At 43.7% G+C, this 16,462-nt stretch overlaps 1 protein-coding gene across 1 annotated transcript in view; it reads right to left on the bottom strand.

Annotated features, from left to right (window-relative positions):
* The window catches only part of CNBD2 (cyclic nucleotide binding domain containing 2), a 48,798-nt gene that overhangs the window by 14,724 nt on the left and 17,612 nt on the right, over positions 1-16,462 (bottom strand). Inside the window, exons 6-9 of the mRNA XM_065919183.1 lie at positions 15,089-15,245; positions 14,425-14,576; positions 12,430-12,568; positions 4,959-5,073 (exon numbers count right to left, since the gene is read on the bottom strand). Coding sequence (XP_065775255.1) covers positions 4,959-5,073; positions 12,430-12,568; positions 14,425-14,576; positions 15,089-15,245 — 563 coding nt within the window. The remainder of the gene's footprint in view (positions 1-4,958; positions 5,074-12,429; positions 12,569-14,424; positions 14,577-15,088; positions 15,246-16,462) is intronic.

The following is a 16,462-nucleotide window of genomic DNA, read 5'->3' as shown; positions in this document are numbered from 1 at the left end:
TGAGCGACCAAGCACAAAGGGCCAAAGCTTGAATGTGAACTCAGGTGTTTCTAATTCAAAGCTCGTGTCTTTCCATTAACAGATCACATTTACCTGGTTTTTCAAACTGGGACTGGGGGTAGGGGTAGCAATAAAAGATAAATGACCAGCCATAAAACCCTGAGCATGTGCTATGCCTAGCACAGTGCCTGCACCATAACAGGCCCTCTGTGAGAATTACTAAAAAGATTTCCAAGAGAATACCACTCAGAAATGCTATGCTGAGTGAATGGAGCCAGATACTAAAAAGTACATACTGTATAATTCCATTTACATGAAGCCCTAGGAAACACAAATGGAACCTACAGTGATAGAAGACAGGTGAGTGGTTGCCCAGGGCCAGGGGTGAAGGATAGATTAACTGGGAAGGCGCACAAGGGAACTTTTAGGGGTGATAGAAATGTTCTATAACTTGGTTGTGGTGGCTACAACAGCTGTAAATTTGATAAAACTCATTGAACTACACACTTTAAATTTGTGTCTTTTGTTTTATGAAAATTGAACCTTAATGACATTAATTTAAAAAACAGATCTCCTGAGAGTTCCCTGGTGGCCTAGTAGTTAGGCTTTCACTGCCACGGTAGGGGTCCAATCCCTGCTCGGGGAACTAAGATCTCACAAGCTGAGCAGCAAGGTAAAAAAAAAGAGAGAGCCCCAGTGTTAGAATTAATTGCTAAAATAAAAATTAATATTAGTAGAAGTAAATCCAAACTACACAAGGAGTAGTACTGGAAAAACAGAGCATGTATTTGTTTTAAAAAACCCTAAATACACCTATTTAGAAGACATTGTAGCAATATTTATCAACATTTTAAATGCACTGCCTTACACACTGGACCAATTGCTTGATCCAGTAATTATAAGAATTTATCCAGTATGTTTCTGTGCACAAGTATGCAAAGATAAACACACCAGGAAATTCACCACAGTAGGGTGAGAGTGAAAAACTGAAAATAACCCAAAGTATTTATAAAATATAACTGGTTTAATTGTAGTATGTCCATACAAGACAATAAAGCTCAGCTATTAAGAACTACAGATCTAGAATTTTGCTTCCAACCAGAGTAAAAGGAACTAGATCCACTAGATCTACTCTCTCACCAGAAACTAATAAAATACTGGGCTAAATACACAGGAAAAAATGGTTTTCAAGACATTGGGCATCAAGCCATGAAGAATCATTATCTCTGCAAGATAGAAAACAAATGGGATGAGCTCTTCTATTGCCCCAGCCGACCACCTGGAGGCTTTCTGGACAATGTTGTGGCAAAGGGAAACCCAGGAGAAGTCCAGCCCTCTCTCCAAATTAATGCGACAGGAGTGAGAGTGCCAGAGAAGACAAGGCTGGAGGTCACAGAGCACAGCTGCGGAGAGGAGGGAGTGCACGAGAGAGAGGTCTGAAGGTCCTCCGAGGGTCTCCTTCAGTCTCAGCTGAGCCCTGAGCAACACGTATAACGTCAGGAAACCACCAGCGGAATGCCACCGCTAAGATGGCTCTCGATGATTCCCACCCCCTTACGGCCACACAGGTGTATGCTGTCCTCCCATTGAGTGTGGGCTGGATTTGATTCTAACAGAATACAGCAGAAGTGACAGGATGTCACTTTTGAGATGAGGTTTTAAAGACTGGCTTTCGCCCTTGGGTATACTCTGTGTTACTCTCTCTCTCCAGGGGAAGCAAGCTGCCATGTCAGAAAACAGCCCCAAGGTCCTCACAAGATGACGGGCTAAGTAAGGTTTGCAAAACACCATTAAGTGACCTTGGAAGTGGGTCCCTCTCAACTGAGTCTTCACATGAGAACACAGCCCCTGGAAGACAGCTGCAACCTCACAAGAGAACTTGAGCCAGAGGCACTTGGCTAAGCCATGCTCAAAATTCTGACCCACAGGAACTGAGAAATAGTAAGTACTGTTTTAAGTCATTAAGTTGGGATAATTTGTTCTGCAGTAATAGATACTGCAGAGTAGTAATAGTAGTAATACCCAAGGCTGGGGAAAGAAACACCCAAAATGTTTAGAGGGACAAATCATCAGAATTCTCAAAAGACCAGAAACAGTTCCTATTCCCAACAGCTAGATTAGAAAGCCTTACCAGTAAAAACAGTTTTGTCTCATAAATGGGGCAAAACTGCTCTGATCCTACCTACCAAAGCCTAAGTGCTAGTTTTTAAAAGATAAAAATATTTCCAAATAACTTACCTGCATCCCAGAACAAATCTCAGAAATATTTACAGGAATTTTTAAATATGCAGTACCCATAATTCAGTTTCTGGCATGTGTGAAAATTTACCAAACATGCAAAGAAGTAGGAAAATATGAACCATATAAACAGAAAAAAGCAAAGAACTGAAACTGATTCAGAAATGATACAGATGACAGAATTAGTATGTAAGGACATTAAAATAGTTACTATCATTGTATTCCAAAGAGGAAATTTTGTGTACATTAAGCAGAAAAATAGAAATTATTTTTTAAAAGACCCAAATCAAACTTCTAGATGTGAAAACTGCAAGGTCTGAAATGAAAAAATGTACTGGATAGGATTAACATCAGATTAAACAATGCAGAAGAAAGACTGTTAAAGTCAAACACATAGCAATAAAAGTTTTTTAAAATGACAGGAAAAAAGACAACAGCAAAATATTAATAGAGCATCAGTAAAACAACTTCAAGCAGCCCAATATACATATGATTTGAGTCTCCAAAGTGGAAGAGAAAGAAAGATAAAAAAAAAAGGGCATTTTTAAAATAATGGTTAAAGATTCCAAATCTGATGAAAAATATAAACCCAAAGATCCAAAAATTAAATGAACCCCAAGCACAGAAACATGATGAAAAATTTTCCAAGGCACAATGTAATCAAACTGCTTAAAACTGAGAAAAAGAAAAATTTTAAACTAACCAGGGTAGGGTAGTGGTGATGATTTTATCACTTGCATTGAATTGCTACACTGTACACCAGGAACTAACATACTGTTATGGGTCAGTTTTACTTCAAAAATAAACAAACAAACGAACTCGTAGAAAAAGAGATCAGATTTGTGGTTACCAAAGGTGGAGTGTAAGGGGGAGAAGGAACTGGTGGTCAAAGGAAGGTGGTCAAAAGGTACAAACATCCAGTTATAAGATAAATACTAAGTAACAGAGGTGCAATGTACATGATTAATATAACTAACATCACTATATGTTATATAAAAAAATTGATGAGTAAATCCTAAGAGTTCTTATCACAAAATTTTTTCTTTTTCTTTATTTTGTATCTATATGAAACAATTAATGTTCACTAAATTTACTGTGGTAATCATTTCATGATGATTTGTAAGTCAAACCATCTTTCTGTTTACCTTAAACTCACACAGTGTTACATGTCAATTGTATTTTGATAAAACTGGAAGAAAAATAACAGCCTCAGCAAAAAGTCATATTATGTATAAAGGATATAAAAAGCTATGCAAGGACATTATACAAAGATAAGAATGTTGGCAGACTTCTTACTGAAAACAATGTGAGCCAGAAGACAGACTTTAAGGCAAGTCTTCAAAATACCGAGCAAAAAAAAAAAAATCTGTAAATCCTGAATTTTGTACCAACAAAAAATTTGTTTATAAAATTAATACAAAATCATTCTTAAACATAGAAAAGCTGGAAGAAATGTTAAAGGAAGCACTTTGGGCAGAAAGAAATGGTACTATGGAAATCTGATCTATACAAAGGCATGAAAAAATCAGGAATGGTACCGCATAAAGACAAAATAGTTTTGTTCTTATTATTTAAATATGTTTAAAAGATAATTATTTAAAGCAAAAGTAATAACCATGTGTTGTAAGGTTTTTAACATATGTGAAGGTAGAATACATGACAATAGCACATCTGAGAGGGGAGGAAACAAAAGTATACTGTTGCAAGGTCCTGATTCTATACGTGAAATGCCATAATATCACTTGAAGGTAGCCTGTGATAAGTTAAAGGTATATACAGCAAACTACAAAGCAACCACTAAAATAATGTGACAGAGCTAATAAGCCAACAAAGAAAATGAAATGGAATCATATAAAATAATCCAAAAGAAGGCAGGGGAGAAAAAGAATGTACTTAATACTGCTGAACTGTGTGCTTAAAAATAAAGATAGTAAACTTTACGTGTATTTTACCATAGTAAAAAAAAAAAAAACTGGGGGAAAAAGTGTGAGATGTAGCTTTTACTCTGGTGGATTAACAATGGAAAAGAGAGAAAAAGAACTGACATGAGAAGAGAACTGAAATTTACTGAGTATCTCCTAGGCACTGTGCATACAAAATTTCCCCTCATTCAGTAATAACCTCTGTGAGGACGACAGTGAACATCAACTATATATAACACATCTAGGTAGTGTTCTAAGAGTGTTATATCTTCATTTGCTTAATTTTATAATAAGCCTACATGGTAGAGACCGGAGTCTGCCTTATAGACTCTGAGGGCATCAGTGTGCAGGCACACAGAATCACTTGCCCAGTGTTCACAGCAAGTAAGAGAAAGACCCTGGGTTCAAACACAGTTTGGCCCCTAGGCTTATGCTCTTAGCCATAACACACAGTGACAGACTCCAAGACATCAGGCCCAGGGGCCTAAGTACTCACCAAAGTCACCCTGCTAATCAGTGGAACTCACACCCAGCTCTGGCTAGCTCCAGGTTATCTTTTCTCCACCCCTCTCCACCCCTCAACCTGCGGCCGAGGGGAAAGGCTAAAAGGGGCTGCAGGGGTCAGCAGGAGCCTCACCTAGAGGCCGTGTGTACCCGGTTTCCACAGCTAGTAGAAGAAGATTGCCTATCCTGCTAGGCTTTTCTAGCTCTAGGTTTCTAAGATGCTATGGACCAGGCGCCAAGAAGCTGCGGGATCAGGCGCCCCCTGCTGGCTGCCGGATGTGGATGTCGGCTTACCCTTCAGGTGGATGTTTGGAGGTCCGTCGTCTATCAGCCGCAGATGCTCCCAGATCCACTTATGGTAGAAGGGCGAGGTCTCAAGGTCTATCAACCTCAGGACTTCACACATGCCCTGGACACGTAAGGACACAAGCAGAGGGGTCAACCCCAGCTCCAGGCAGGACAGGCATTGAAGATAAGCTCTTTTTTGTTTTACTTGCTTCATGCAAGTGGTTTGAGGTCCTTTTTAAAAATGAAAATACTATCTACTCATAATTTAAAAATTCAAATAGCTAAACAGCACAAGAACTAAAAAAACAAATCACCATTAAGGATGTTATACATATTTAAAATTTTGATATATATTGTCAACCAACCCTCTAGATACGTTAGATAAGTTTACACTCTCTCCAACAGTGCAAAACAGAACCCATTGTAATACATCTGTGTAGTACACTGACAACTTGGTTTTCACAGCCCTTTTAATCTTTCCTAATCTGAGAGACAAGAAAGATATGTCATTTTTCATATGCATTTCATATCTTTATTAGACCTTAATTTTTTTTTAATTTGGCCACATCACACAGCTTGTGGACTTTTAGTTCCCCAACCAGGAATTGAACCCAGGCCCTTGTCAGTGAAAGCATGGAGTCCTAACCACTACAAAATCAGGTAATTCCCAATCTTAATCTTTTTTAGTAGGAAGTCTAAGAGACACATTAGGATTAACAAGAGATCAAACATTTAATAAGCCCTTATTATATTCCAGGCATTGTGTTAGGAGCTTTATTCAACATTCATTCAACAAATATTTTATCCACCAGGAACTGCAGGTACTAGAAAAATACACATGAGCAGTTCTCTCTGGGAAGACTCTCATGGGTGTTTAATCACATCTGAATCTGTGGAGAAAACAATTTCACCATGTGTTCCCAAATGATAAACTGTTCAAAATGAGTTGATTACGGGCATTAATTATGTTTGCAATGCTAGCAGAAATCATGTTCTCCAACTTTGCCCAGGCCTCAAGGACACCCAGCCACCCAAAGCTGATTTCTCCCTCTAGTGGCAATAAGAGTAAACTATAGGAATAGGGACAACTGTTCAAATAGCTGGCCAGGTGGGAAATAAAAATGAGGAAAAAGAGCAGTCTCTTTAGAGGTGGCTGGTGCTCGTCAACTCCAGCCAGAAGGGCCACACCAGAATGCATCCTGGTACTGCCTGATCTTCTGAATATCCAAAAGAAGCCAGAAATCAGAATGTTCATGTATTATAGAATCTTCACATTAACAACTGAATCAGAGGTTTTGCTTCTTTTGCCTACTCAGGCTTCCCTAGTTGTGGCTCCAGGGCTCCAGAGCGTGTGCGCTCAGTAGTTGCAGCGCGGGCTTAGTTTCCCTGTAGTGTGTGGGATCTTAGTTCCCCAACTAGGGGTCGAAACCGCGTCCCCTATAATGGAAGGCAGGTTCCTAACCACTGGACCACCAGGGAAGTCCCGTAAATTGGGTTTTAACAACACTGTAAGGGGCTAGTCAACTCATCTGCTAGTCAAGGGGCCCTCTACCTGCTGTCACTTTGGGACATCTATATTATTTTCTCAGAATGAAATTCAAGCATCAGAAATCACCTGTGACACTTATTTAGAAGCAGATTTCCAGAGTTAATGAAGCAGAATCTCTGGGATGAAGCAGGACTCTGCCTTTTTGAGAAGCACACTAGGAGTTCTTTATGCCTACCAAAATTTAAAAACTCTTCCCCTCCATCAGGGGCCCTCCAGCTTTAGTGCACATCAGAATCATTTGGAAGCAGATGTCAGTGTTGTCAGAACACAGAGTACTAAGCTCTCTCCTCCCAGAGTTTTGGGTTTACTAGCTCTTGGGTGGGCCTAAGAATCTGAATTTTTTAGTGAGTTCCCAGGCGATGCTGATGCTGCTGGTCCAGCAACAACACTTCGAGAACCACTGGATTAGATGATGACTGAGTAGAGTGAGCCTGTGCTAAACTAATCTCATCCTCACAGACTATGAAGTAAGTACATAGTCTCATTTTACAGATGAAGAAATGAAGGCTCAACCAGAGTAAGAGCTTTCTATTAGATGTCATTATCATGCTGATTAAAGGAAGTCTTGAATTTGTACCCCTCGCCACTCACCACTCATTGCCCTCTTCTTTCCTGGTTATATAGTATCAAAAGAGCTTAGAGTTAACTGGGGGGACACATGGCCTTCCTGGCTTTGGAGGCAATCACCCCAAAATTTTAGGAAAGAGGAAGCAGAACTCAGGGAGGAGAAGGAAGAATAAATTACTCAGGTTGGCCTTGCCAGGTGGCGCTAGTAATAAAGAACCTGCCTGCCAGTGCAGGAGATACAAGAGATGTAGGTTTGATCCCTGGGTCGGGAAGATCCCCTGGAGAAGGAAATAGCAACCCACTCCTATATTCTTGCCTGGAGAATCCCATGGACAGAGGAGCCCGGCGGGCTACAGTCCATAGGATTGCACAGAGTCGGACACGACTGAAGCAACTTAGCACACAGGTTGGAATTCAGGGCTCTCCCCTACCAGCTCCTCCTCTAGGTCCTCTTCCCACCTCTCCTCACACGATGATAGGATTCTCCAAACTTACCAAACTACTCTCCTCCTTCCACTGGCAAGCACCTCGCCCTCATCCTCCTCTGGGTCGGATTCTGTGCATTCAACCCCCGTTCAGTGTTGAGCGTGTCGAGGCCAGGAGCCAAACACTACGCTTCCCAAGCTCCCCTGCTGCTCAGGCTCTGGATGTGATTTTTTTTTTTTTTTTTTTTTTGGCTGTGCTGGGGCTTTGCTGCTGTGTGTGGACTTTCTCTAGCTGTGGTGTGTGGCCTCCTCATTGCAGTGCTTCTCTTGTTTTGGAGCACAGGCTCTCAGGTGGGTGGGCTTCAGTGGTTGTGGCACATGGGCTTAGTTGCCCTGCGGCATGTGCGGTCTTCCCGGATCAGGGATTGAACCTGAGTCCCCTGCATTGACAGGTGAATTCCTAACCACTGGACCACCAGGGGATCACCCTGGGTGTGATTTAGCTTCCACCAATCCAATGAACCTGGGCAAGGCTTGGTTATGGAACTGAGGGACATCCACTTTGTCAGTGGAGACAGTGGTTGTAGAGGTGGCTTCCTAAACTTGGCAGGGGCAGCAAGTATCAGGGACAGTCCAGTTCTGGATTCTGATTTGAAGCTATATGGGAGTCATTTTTAGTCCAGAGCCTGTTTATTCAGGTCTCCCCTCACTAGTAAATCTGTTAGCCATTTAACATCCTGCTTACAGTAAATCCCTTTCCTGCTTACACTAGCTAGACTTGACTGTTCTCTGGGACTGAACACAGAATCACAACACAAACACACTCCTGGAGATGCTCAAACAACCAGCTCTTAGGTAAAGTGTATGCATGTCTATACATTTTACTGTTATGAAGGGTGTGTTACACACAATTTATAAACAGTATTAAAAGATGCTTACTCCTTGGAAGGAAAGCTATGACCAACCTAGATAGCATATTAAAAAGCAGAGACATTACTTGGTCAACAAAGGTCCGTCTGGTCAAGGCTATGGTTTTTCCAGTGGTCATGTATGGATGTGAGAGTTGGACTGTGAAGAAAGCTGAGCGCTGAAGAATTGATGCTTTTGAACTGTGGTGTTGGAGAAGACTCTTGAGAGTCCCTTGGACTGCAAGGAGATCCAACCAGTCCATCCTAAAGGAGATCAGTCTTGGGTGTTCACTGGAAGGACTGATGCTGAAGCTGAAACTCCAGTACTTTGGCCACCTCATGCAAAGAGTTGACTCATTGGAAAAGACCCTGATGCTGGGAAGGATTGGGGGCAGGAGGAGAAGGGGACGACAGAGGATGAGATGGCTGAATGGCATCACCGACTCGATGGGCATGAGTTTGAGTAAACTCCGGGAGTTGGTGATGGACAGGGAGGCCTGGCGTGCTGCGATTCATGGGGTCGCAAAGAGTCGGACACAACTGAGCGACTGAACTGAACTTAACTGAATATATACCACACTCTTATTGGAAATTCCATATAACCAATTGATTCTCACAGAATGCTTTTGTTGATGTTGGCTGAACTCATATGTCTGTGGCTAGTCTGTAGTCACAATTCAACCATGATTTGAGACAAATTAAGTTACATGCCAAACTACTCTTTTCCCAAAATAATTAATAAATCTGACTTGTAATCTACTGGTAAACTATTTCTCACCCTCATATAAATTATATTCATTACACTGAAACCTCTTTTAGTTTTAACACTAAAACACATAGTTTTAACACTATGTATATTTTAGTTTTAACACGATGTATATTGACTTTCCTGGTGGCTCAGTGGTAAAGAACCCACCTGCAGGAGATGCAGGTTTGATCCTGGGTCAGGAAGATGCCCTGGAGAAGGAAATGGCAACCCACTCCAGTATCGTTGCCTGGGAAATCCCATGGACAGAGGAGCCCAGTGGGCTACAGTCCAGAGGGTCACAAAAGAGTTGGACATGACTTTGAGACTAAACAACACTATGCGTATCAGAACTTCACCTCTTCATCAATGATATAACTTTTATGATGAATCTATAATGAGTCTTTCTTAAATACTGGGAAAACATTTCCTTAATTTTGTTCTCTTTACAATGTAACAGCTAGAGACCCAGTTCACTATGGAATTTAATCTCCATTATAAATATTTTCTGAATAGCTTTCTTAAGACAGTCAGCAAAGTCATAAATCAAGACCTGACTTAAGAGTGTCTGCCTATTTCCACTGCATTCATACTTCCACTATGACTGATTTCCAGCTACCAGTGGGAAGTAACTGAACACGGAATTGAGAAGAGATATGCACAATGGTTTAGAGTTCCACCATATGGATATGACAGGCAAAAGTAACCTCAAGTGCATAGATAACAGTAAAATACAATAATGCTCAGGAATGATACGTTTTTCAGTATTAATAGCCTTGTTTTCAATATATTTAATTGTAATTAAATAAATTCCTGAGAACTTAACAATCAGCTCTCAGAGGCCAGGAGGAGACAGCTCCAGCACACAACCAATCTTGACCCCTGCTTTTGTCTAAGGGCCCTATATTTTAAGGCTCATCCCCTACCTCACCTTCTCCAGGAAGCCCTCCTGAGAGCCTTCAGCCTTTAAAGAATTTCCTATCCTGAATTCTTATAATTCACAGAGTTTGCACTAATTGCTTGGTAATTGGCACTGACAACTTTGTTTGTCTACACACATAATCTAGTAGAGAATACATATAAAGAGAGAAAACCAGCCTTTTCCATCTTTGTATTCCTCCAGGGCCTGAACGAATGTGTCATGACCTTGGCAAAAACTTGCCAAATGTTTGTGTTGGTTTAACGTGTAAACCATAGGTATATGGGAGATACTAAAAGTCCAGGGGCAGAGTTCTGGCTCTGCCACTTACTAGCTGGGTGGCCTTTCCTAAGGCATCTTAGCTTCAGCTTCCTCAACTGTAAACTTGGAATAATAATACCTTCCTGGTAGAGCTCTGGTGAAGATTTATAGTGGAATGGTACTTGATACACAGCTATTCATCAAAACACTGTTTGAAGCAGCAGGTGTTGAGATAACCTAAATATCCATCAATTAGGGAACTGGTTAAATTAAAATACAACCATACAGTAAAATACTATACAATGTTAAGAGAGAATGAGTAAGTTCTTTAGGTACTGATATGGAACAACCTACAGAAATACTTATAAATGAAACAGCAAAGGGCAGAAGAGTCTGTGTAGGGTGATGTGACTTATGAAAAAAAAGGAAAAAACATACACATGCATTTGCCTGTGTACACAGACAATGTGTGCAGAACAGAGACATAAGAAACTGGTGCCTGGGGTGATCTGTGAGGAGGGAGAGTCTGGGGGAGAGAGGGGAAAGGGAGATATCACTCTTGTGAGTATTTTTAATTTTGAACCATGTGAAGTACTACCTATTCGAAGGTAAACCAAAACAAGATTAATGATGCTAGTAGAACTCCTAGCACAGGAGTGAAGAGCCCCTCCCCCCCCAAAATGGTGGTTTTGATGATGAGGATGTTGGTGGTGATAATGAGCAACTTAGGGGTTTGAGCAGAGTCAACAGTTGACAGAAAGGTGGACTCAAGTCAATCCCAAGCCCCAGCTTCTGGGAAAAGGAGCCTTGAGGTCAGACAGACCTGGGTTCAACCCTGCCTCTGCCCCTGATCAACTGTGTGAACTTGAATAAGCCACTTAACACCATCCCTTTTGTATCTATAAAACGGGAATGATGACAATAGCAAAATCCTCCGGTTACACAGTAAACACACAATAAATTTTAAATTTTCTTTTCATTATCAACCAACAGAGAAGTTGGCAAAGGACATAAAGCAATTTGCAAAATACAAAATTTAGATAGTAAACAAATAGGATTAATCTCACTAGTAATCAGAAAAACTATGTAAGTTAAATTCTCAAAGAGGTAATAACCGTACCTATTAAATTATTGCAAAGGACAAAATTTATAGAGTAAACAGGATTAATCTCACTAATAATCTAAAAGAATATAAGTTAAATCCTCAAAGAGGTAGTAATTGTCACCTATTAGATTAAAAAAACCTTTGAAAGAGTGACTGGCAGAGGTTGTTGGCACTGGCAAAGCTGTATGTTGCTGGGAGCCAGAGAAAGTGGAGCCCTCCTTCTGGAAAGCAATTTGCTCTGAGAGTCAAAAAAATGGTGATTCTAAGAAATATCACTTTTGAAAATCTATTCTGAGGTGATGAGCTCATTTTCCCTCTTCCTGAGAAGTTTTATAATATGGTCATTATCACTTTTACAGTTTTAAGATTATGATTTTTAAAAGTGATCTGGAATCCTTAAAATTCAATTGCCAAATGCGTAATTTAAATATGTATCTGTAAATAAACACATATATGAGCTCAAGGAAAGAGAACCCTCCCCCGACACTTGCCTTCTTTCTAATGGAACAGCTCTGTATCTTTACGAGCACAGAAACCCTCTGAGGGCGGGAGGCCAAAGGGTGTGTCCTTTGCTTTTTTAAACTCAGACCTGTATACGTGCTTAGTCACTCAGCGACCCAATGGACTGAAGACCGTCAGGATCCTCTGTCCGAGGAATTTTCCAAGCAACTAGGATGTGGGTGCTCAGAAAAGGATGTGTTGGGACTTTCCTGGTGGTCCAGTGGTTAGGACCTCCCTTCCAATGAGGGGTGGGGCTCAATCCCTGCTCAGGGAACAAAGATCCCACATGTCTCATGGCCAAACATTAGAAAAGAAAAGAAACCATACTGTAACAAACTCAATAAAGACTTAAAAAATTGTCCAGGTAAAAAAATAAAACTTAAAAAAAAAAGAAAAGGACGTGTTGCAAACCAAGGCTCCACCCGGTCACCTGGCCACGGGACGTCAGATTAGCCATGCTCTCCGTAGCTTCACCACCCCCACCCCAGACCTCTCACCTCGCAGACAAACATGATGGAGGACGATTCTATAAAGTCCTTTGAGATCAGCTGCCCGTAGGAGAACTTCTCTACCTTCCCCAGGACTACGAGCTTCCAGAGCATCTCATCAGACCAGGAGTGAAACAGGTCCACCTTCCTGAGGGGAAAAGCCTGTGAGACTTCCTCACTGTCCATCATGGCAGAGGCCTAGTGATTCCCGGAAAGGGAGTATGTGCTCCCGCTCTGGCAAAGGCCTGAGGTGGATGATTTCGTACCTGTCCTGCTCGCTAGCCTCACCTGCAGTTGGTCTCCTGTCACTTGTCCTTTGCTCCCCTGCCCTCTTCTTCTCAAGGCCCTGCCCTCCAGCTGCTCCCCTCACTGCGTCTCAGATGCACCTGAGGTATTGGGGCTTTGCTTCTCTCACTTTCAATCCTCCCTCCAGAAGTTTCTCCCAGTTGAATCCCCCACTAAGCTGGCTACCACTAAACTGCTCCCATTCTAAGGAACACCCAAGAGTTCCTCACTTCAGCTGTCCTAGCCCCCAGCCCAGCAGTCCAGGCCCTACCTCTGGTTTGGGCAGCTCATTCCAAACCGTCTCCCTCCTCCAGTCTACTGACTTCTGCTCCTCAGCCCTGGCCCAGGGGATGGGGGAGGTCAGGACCCTCTTCTTTGGGCCTGTTGGTGCCCTATGGTGGAACACCCACCCCGCAATGACCACCCCTTCTCTGACCTCAAACCTAGTATACCAACAATCACAGGTTTGCCTTCCCTCATAGGTGGCCCCACCAGGCTGCTAATAAGCATCATGGATCTTTTCTCAGCTCCAGATTATGAGCTCAGAACTTGGCTGACTTCAGGCCTCAAGTTGGGGGTGGGGGCAATGAGCTCCATCAGGGCATCAAAGGGGAACAGGGCCGGCACCGTGTCCAAGGAGAAGAAGGGTCTGGAGACAAGGAGGAAAGTGGGGCCACCAGAGAAGGAGCTCCTCCTGGGCCAAGACTGGGCCACACATTTCCCATGAACATGGCACTGGATTCTTACAATGACCTCAGAGAGAGGAATCCTGATCCCCACTTTCCAAGGAAGGAGACGAAAGCCCAGGGAAGTGAAGTGACCTATCGAGGGTCCTGTGGCAAATAAACCTAAGAGCTGCGATTAGAACATGGCCCTATTTTTCTTCCACTGTATGAAAATATGAACTACCCGTCCCTTCAGGACTGACTCCGCCCTTGAAGGGCTGCGGCCCCTTCGTGGGGGTGGCTCTCAGCTCCAGCCCACAGAGGCCAGAGCCCTCTGCTCATCACACTTCTCTCTGCCCGTGCATCCCTACAACCTGTATTCTTGGTGCCAGCGTGGATGCTGCAATTGATTTTCACTCTTTTCCTCAAGGCAAGGACTAAAGATAATTGGATGAGTACCTGTCTGTGCCTGGCACTGTGACAACAGAGAGAAGAGGATGGTGAGAAAGGCAGGTCTGTCCTTACCACCGAGCTGCTTGCTTACTGTCTGATGGCGCAAGAATTACATCTTGGATGGGGCTTTAAGGAAACACAGAGTGTGACAGAAGCTCTGAGGGGCACCCACTCTATTCTGGGGTGCAGGGAGGTGGCCTTGGTGAGGGAGGCAGGGCGGTGAAGCCTGGGGACTTCTAAGTCAGACATTCTGGACACATCACCATCCTGAGCTTCGCTTCCTTCACTATAAACTGGGGAGAACAGAAACAACACTGTGGGATTGAATGTTCACATTAGATAAAGTGGGTGGGACAAAGGGCTGAGCACCCCATCTGCCCAACAAGTGTGCAAAGCATGCTACCATCCCATTAAGAAAGGGATATTTGAGTTGCGACCTGAAGGTACAGTAGGAGTTTGCTAGACAGAAAAGTTGAAGTTAGGTGGGAGGTGGGTCCCAAAGAGCATTTTAGGCAGAGAGATGGCACCCAGTACTCCCCACTGGGCCGAGGACAAAGGTACCTAATAAACACAAGAGGAAGATGTTGGCTGGTGGAGTTACCTAAAAAATTCAAACCGAAGCTGAGCATCCTTTTTAATTTCTTGGTCCAGCTTATTCTCCAGGAAATCCTCTCGGTCGACAACCAAGAACTCCGTTTCTTCCATACAGACCACGGTGGCCCTCCTCACTGAAGAGGTGAGAGAGCCCATCTCCTGTTGAATGGACAGGAGCACAGGCAAATGAGAGGCACCCCGAGTTTCTGTCCGCAGCCTTGACCACCTCTTCCCCGCTTCCATCTCCCCCCAGAAATCTCTCCTCCCCAGAATGCGGGTTCCCTGGCCCCATCCTGTGCCCCCGCTCACTCCCTGCAGCTGTGGATCAACACTGCCCCCCCGCCCCCACTGCCCACCACCATATGCTGCCGGTGGAAAAAGAGGCAACCAGGCTCGACCAAGGCAGGGAAAGGAAGCTGGAGAGGCCTTGCTGAGGGTTCACTGCATCTCTGGGGGTTACAGAGGGAATACACTCCTTAAAACATCACAGATGAAGTGGTCAGACTTGGACATTACCAGGCCCAACTCAATCGGCATTTGACAAGTGAGGGCGTGGTGACCCACAACAGGGCAGGCAGAGAGGCAGGACCGGGCCTGGCCTGGAGGTTCCAGCAGGAGTCCTGTCACCGCCAACGCCACCCCAGGAGGGCAGACCCTTCCCCCGTGCTCACCCCGAAACAGCTGCCCTTTTGCAGCAACGTCGGGTGGGGATCCAGGAAGGCACTGCTGCCATCCTCGTCCTCCGTCACGGCCACGGTGCCCAGGTAGATAAAATAAAAGCTGTTGCCCCTCTGGCCCTTCTTGACGATCACACGCCTGCGACCAAACCTGGGGAAAGACAATGGCCGGTTGGTCTGGTAGCAACACACAGTCTGGTCCCTGCCAGGAGGAGATCTAGATGGTCTGCTCTTTGTTCCGGAGTGTGAAAACACAGACGGGCTTCCCAGGTGGCACTAATGATAAAGAACCCACCTGCCAATGCAGGAGACCTAAGAGACTCGGGTTTGATCCCTGGGTTAGGAAGAACCCCTGGAAGAGGACATGGCAACCCACTCCAGTATTCTTGCCTGGAGAATTCCAAGGACAGAGGAGCCTGGCGGGCTACAGTCCAGAGGGTCGCAAAGAGTTGGACACGACTGAAGCGACTGTGCATGCACACACGCCTGAACGCACAGATGGGGCTAGAGGGACCTCAGAACTGCCCAGCCCCAGCTCCGTCAAGCTTGACCTCTTCACTAACACGTGTCCAGTTCCCACCTCCATTAGATGGAAGCTTCAGGAGAATACAGCCTTTGTCAGTCTGCTTAGGCATCTAAGTAAATGCCCAATGAATGGTCGTTGAATGAATGAATGAACAACTGCTGGAAGCAATGGATGAGTACCTAAATGATTAAGAGCACTGGCTTTAGAGTCAAACTAGGATCCAAATCCTGGTTCTGCCCTTAACTGTATGATAGTAGGTGAGTCATATGCCCTCTCTGAGCCTCAGTTTCTCCTGTCTGTAAAATGGAGATGAGCATATATAGAAAGAGATGGATAAATGGTGGAAACAGTGGCTGACTTTATTTTTCTGGGTTCCAAAATCACTGCAGATGGTGATTGCAGCCATGAAATTAAAAGATGCTTACTCCTCGGAAGGAAAGTTATGACCAAACTAGACAGCATATTAAAAAGCAGAGATATTACTTTGCCAACAAAGGTCCGTCTAGTCAAGGCTATGGTTTTTCCAGTGGTCATGTATGGATGTGAGAGTTGGACTATAAAGAAAGCTGAGCACCGAAGAATTGATGCTTTTGAATTGTGGAGAAGACTCTTGAGAGTCCCTTGGACTGCAAGGAGATCCAACCAGTCCATCCTAAAGGAGATCAGTCCTGGGTGTTCATTGAAAGGATGGATGTTGAAGCTGAAACTCCAATACTTTGGCCACCTGATGCGAAGAACTGACTCATTTGAAAAGACCCTGATGCTGGGAAAGATTGAGGGCAGGAGGAGAAGGGGACAAAAGAGGATGAGATGGTTGGATGGCATCACTGACTCAATGGACA

This window comes from Muntiacus reevesi, chromosome 2 (genome assembly GCF_963930625.1).
Source record: "Muntiacus reevesi chromosome 2, mMunRee1.1, whole genome shotgun sequence".
NCBI lineage: Eukaryota > Metazoa > Chordata > Mammalia > Artiodactyla > Cervidae > Muntiacus > Muntiacus reevesi.
This window is presented reverse-complemented; position numbering and strand designations above follow the sequence as displayed.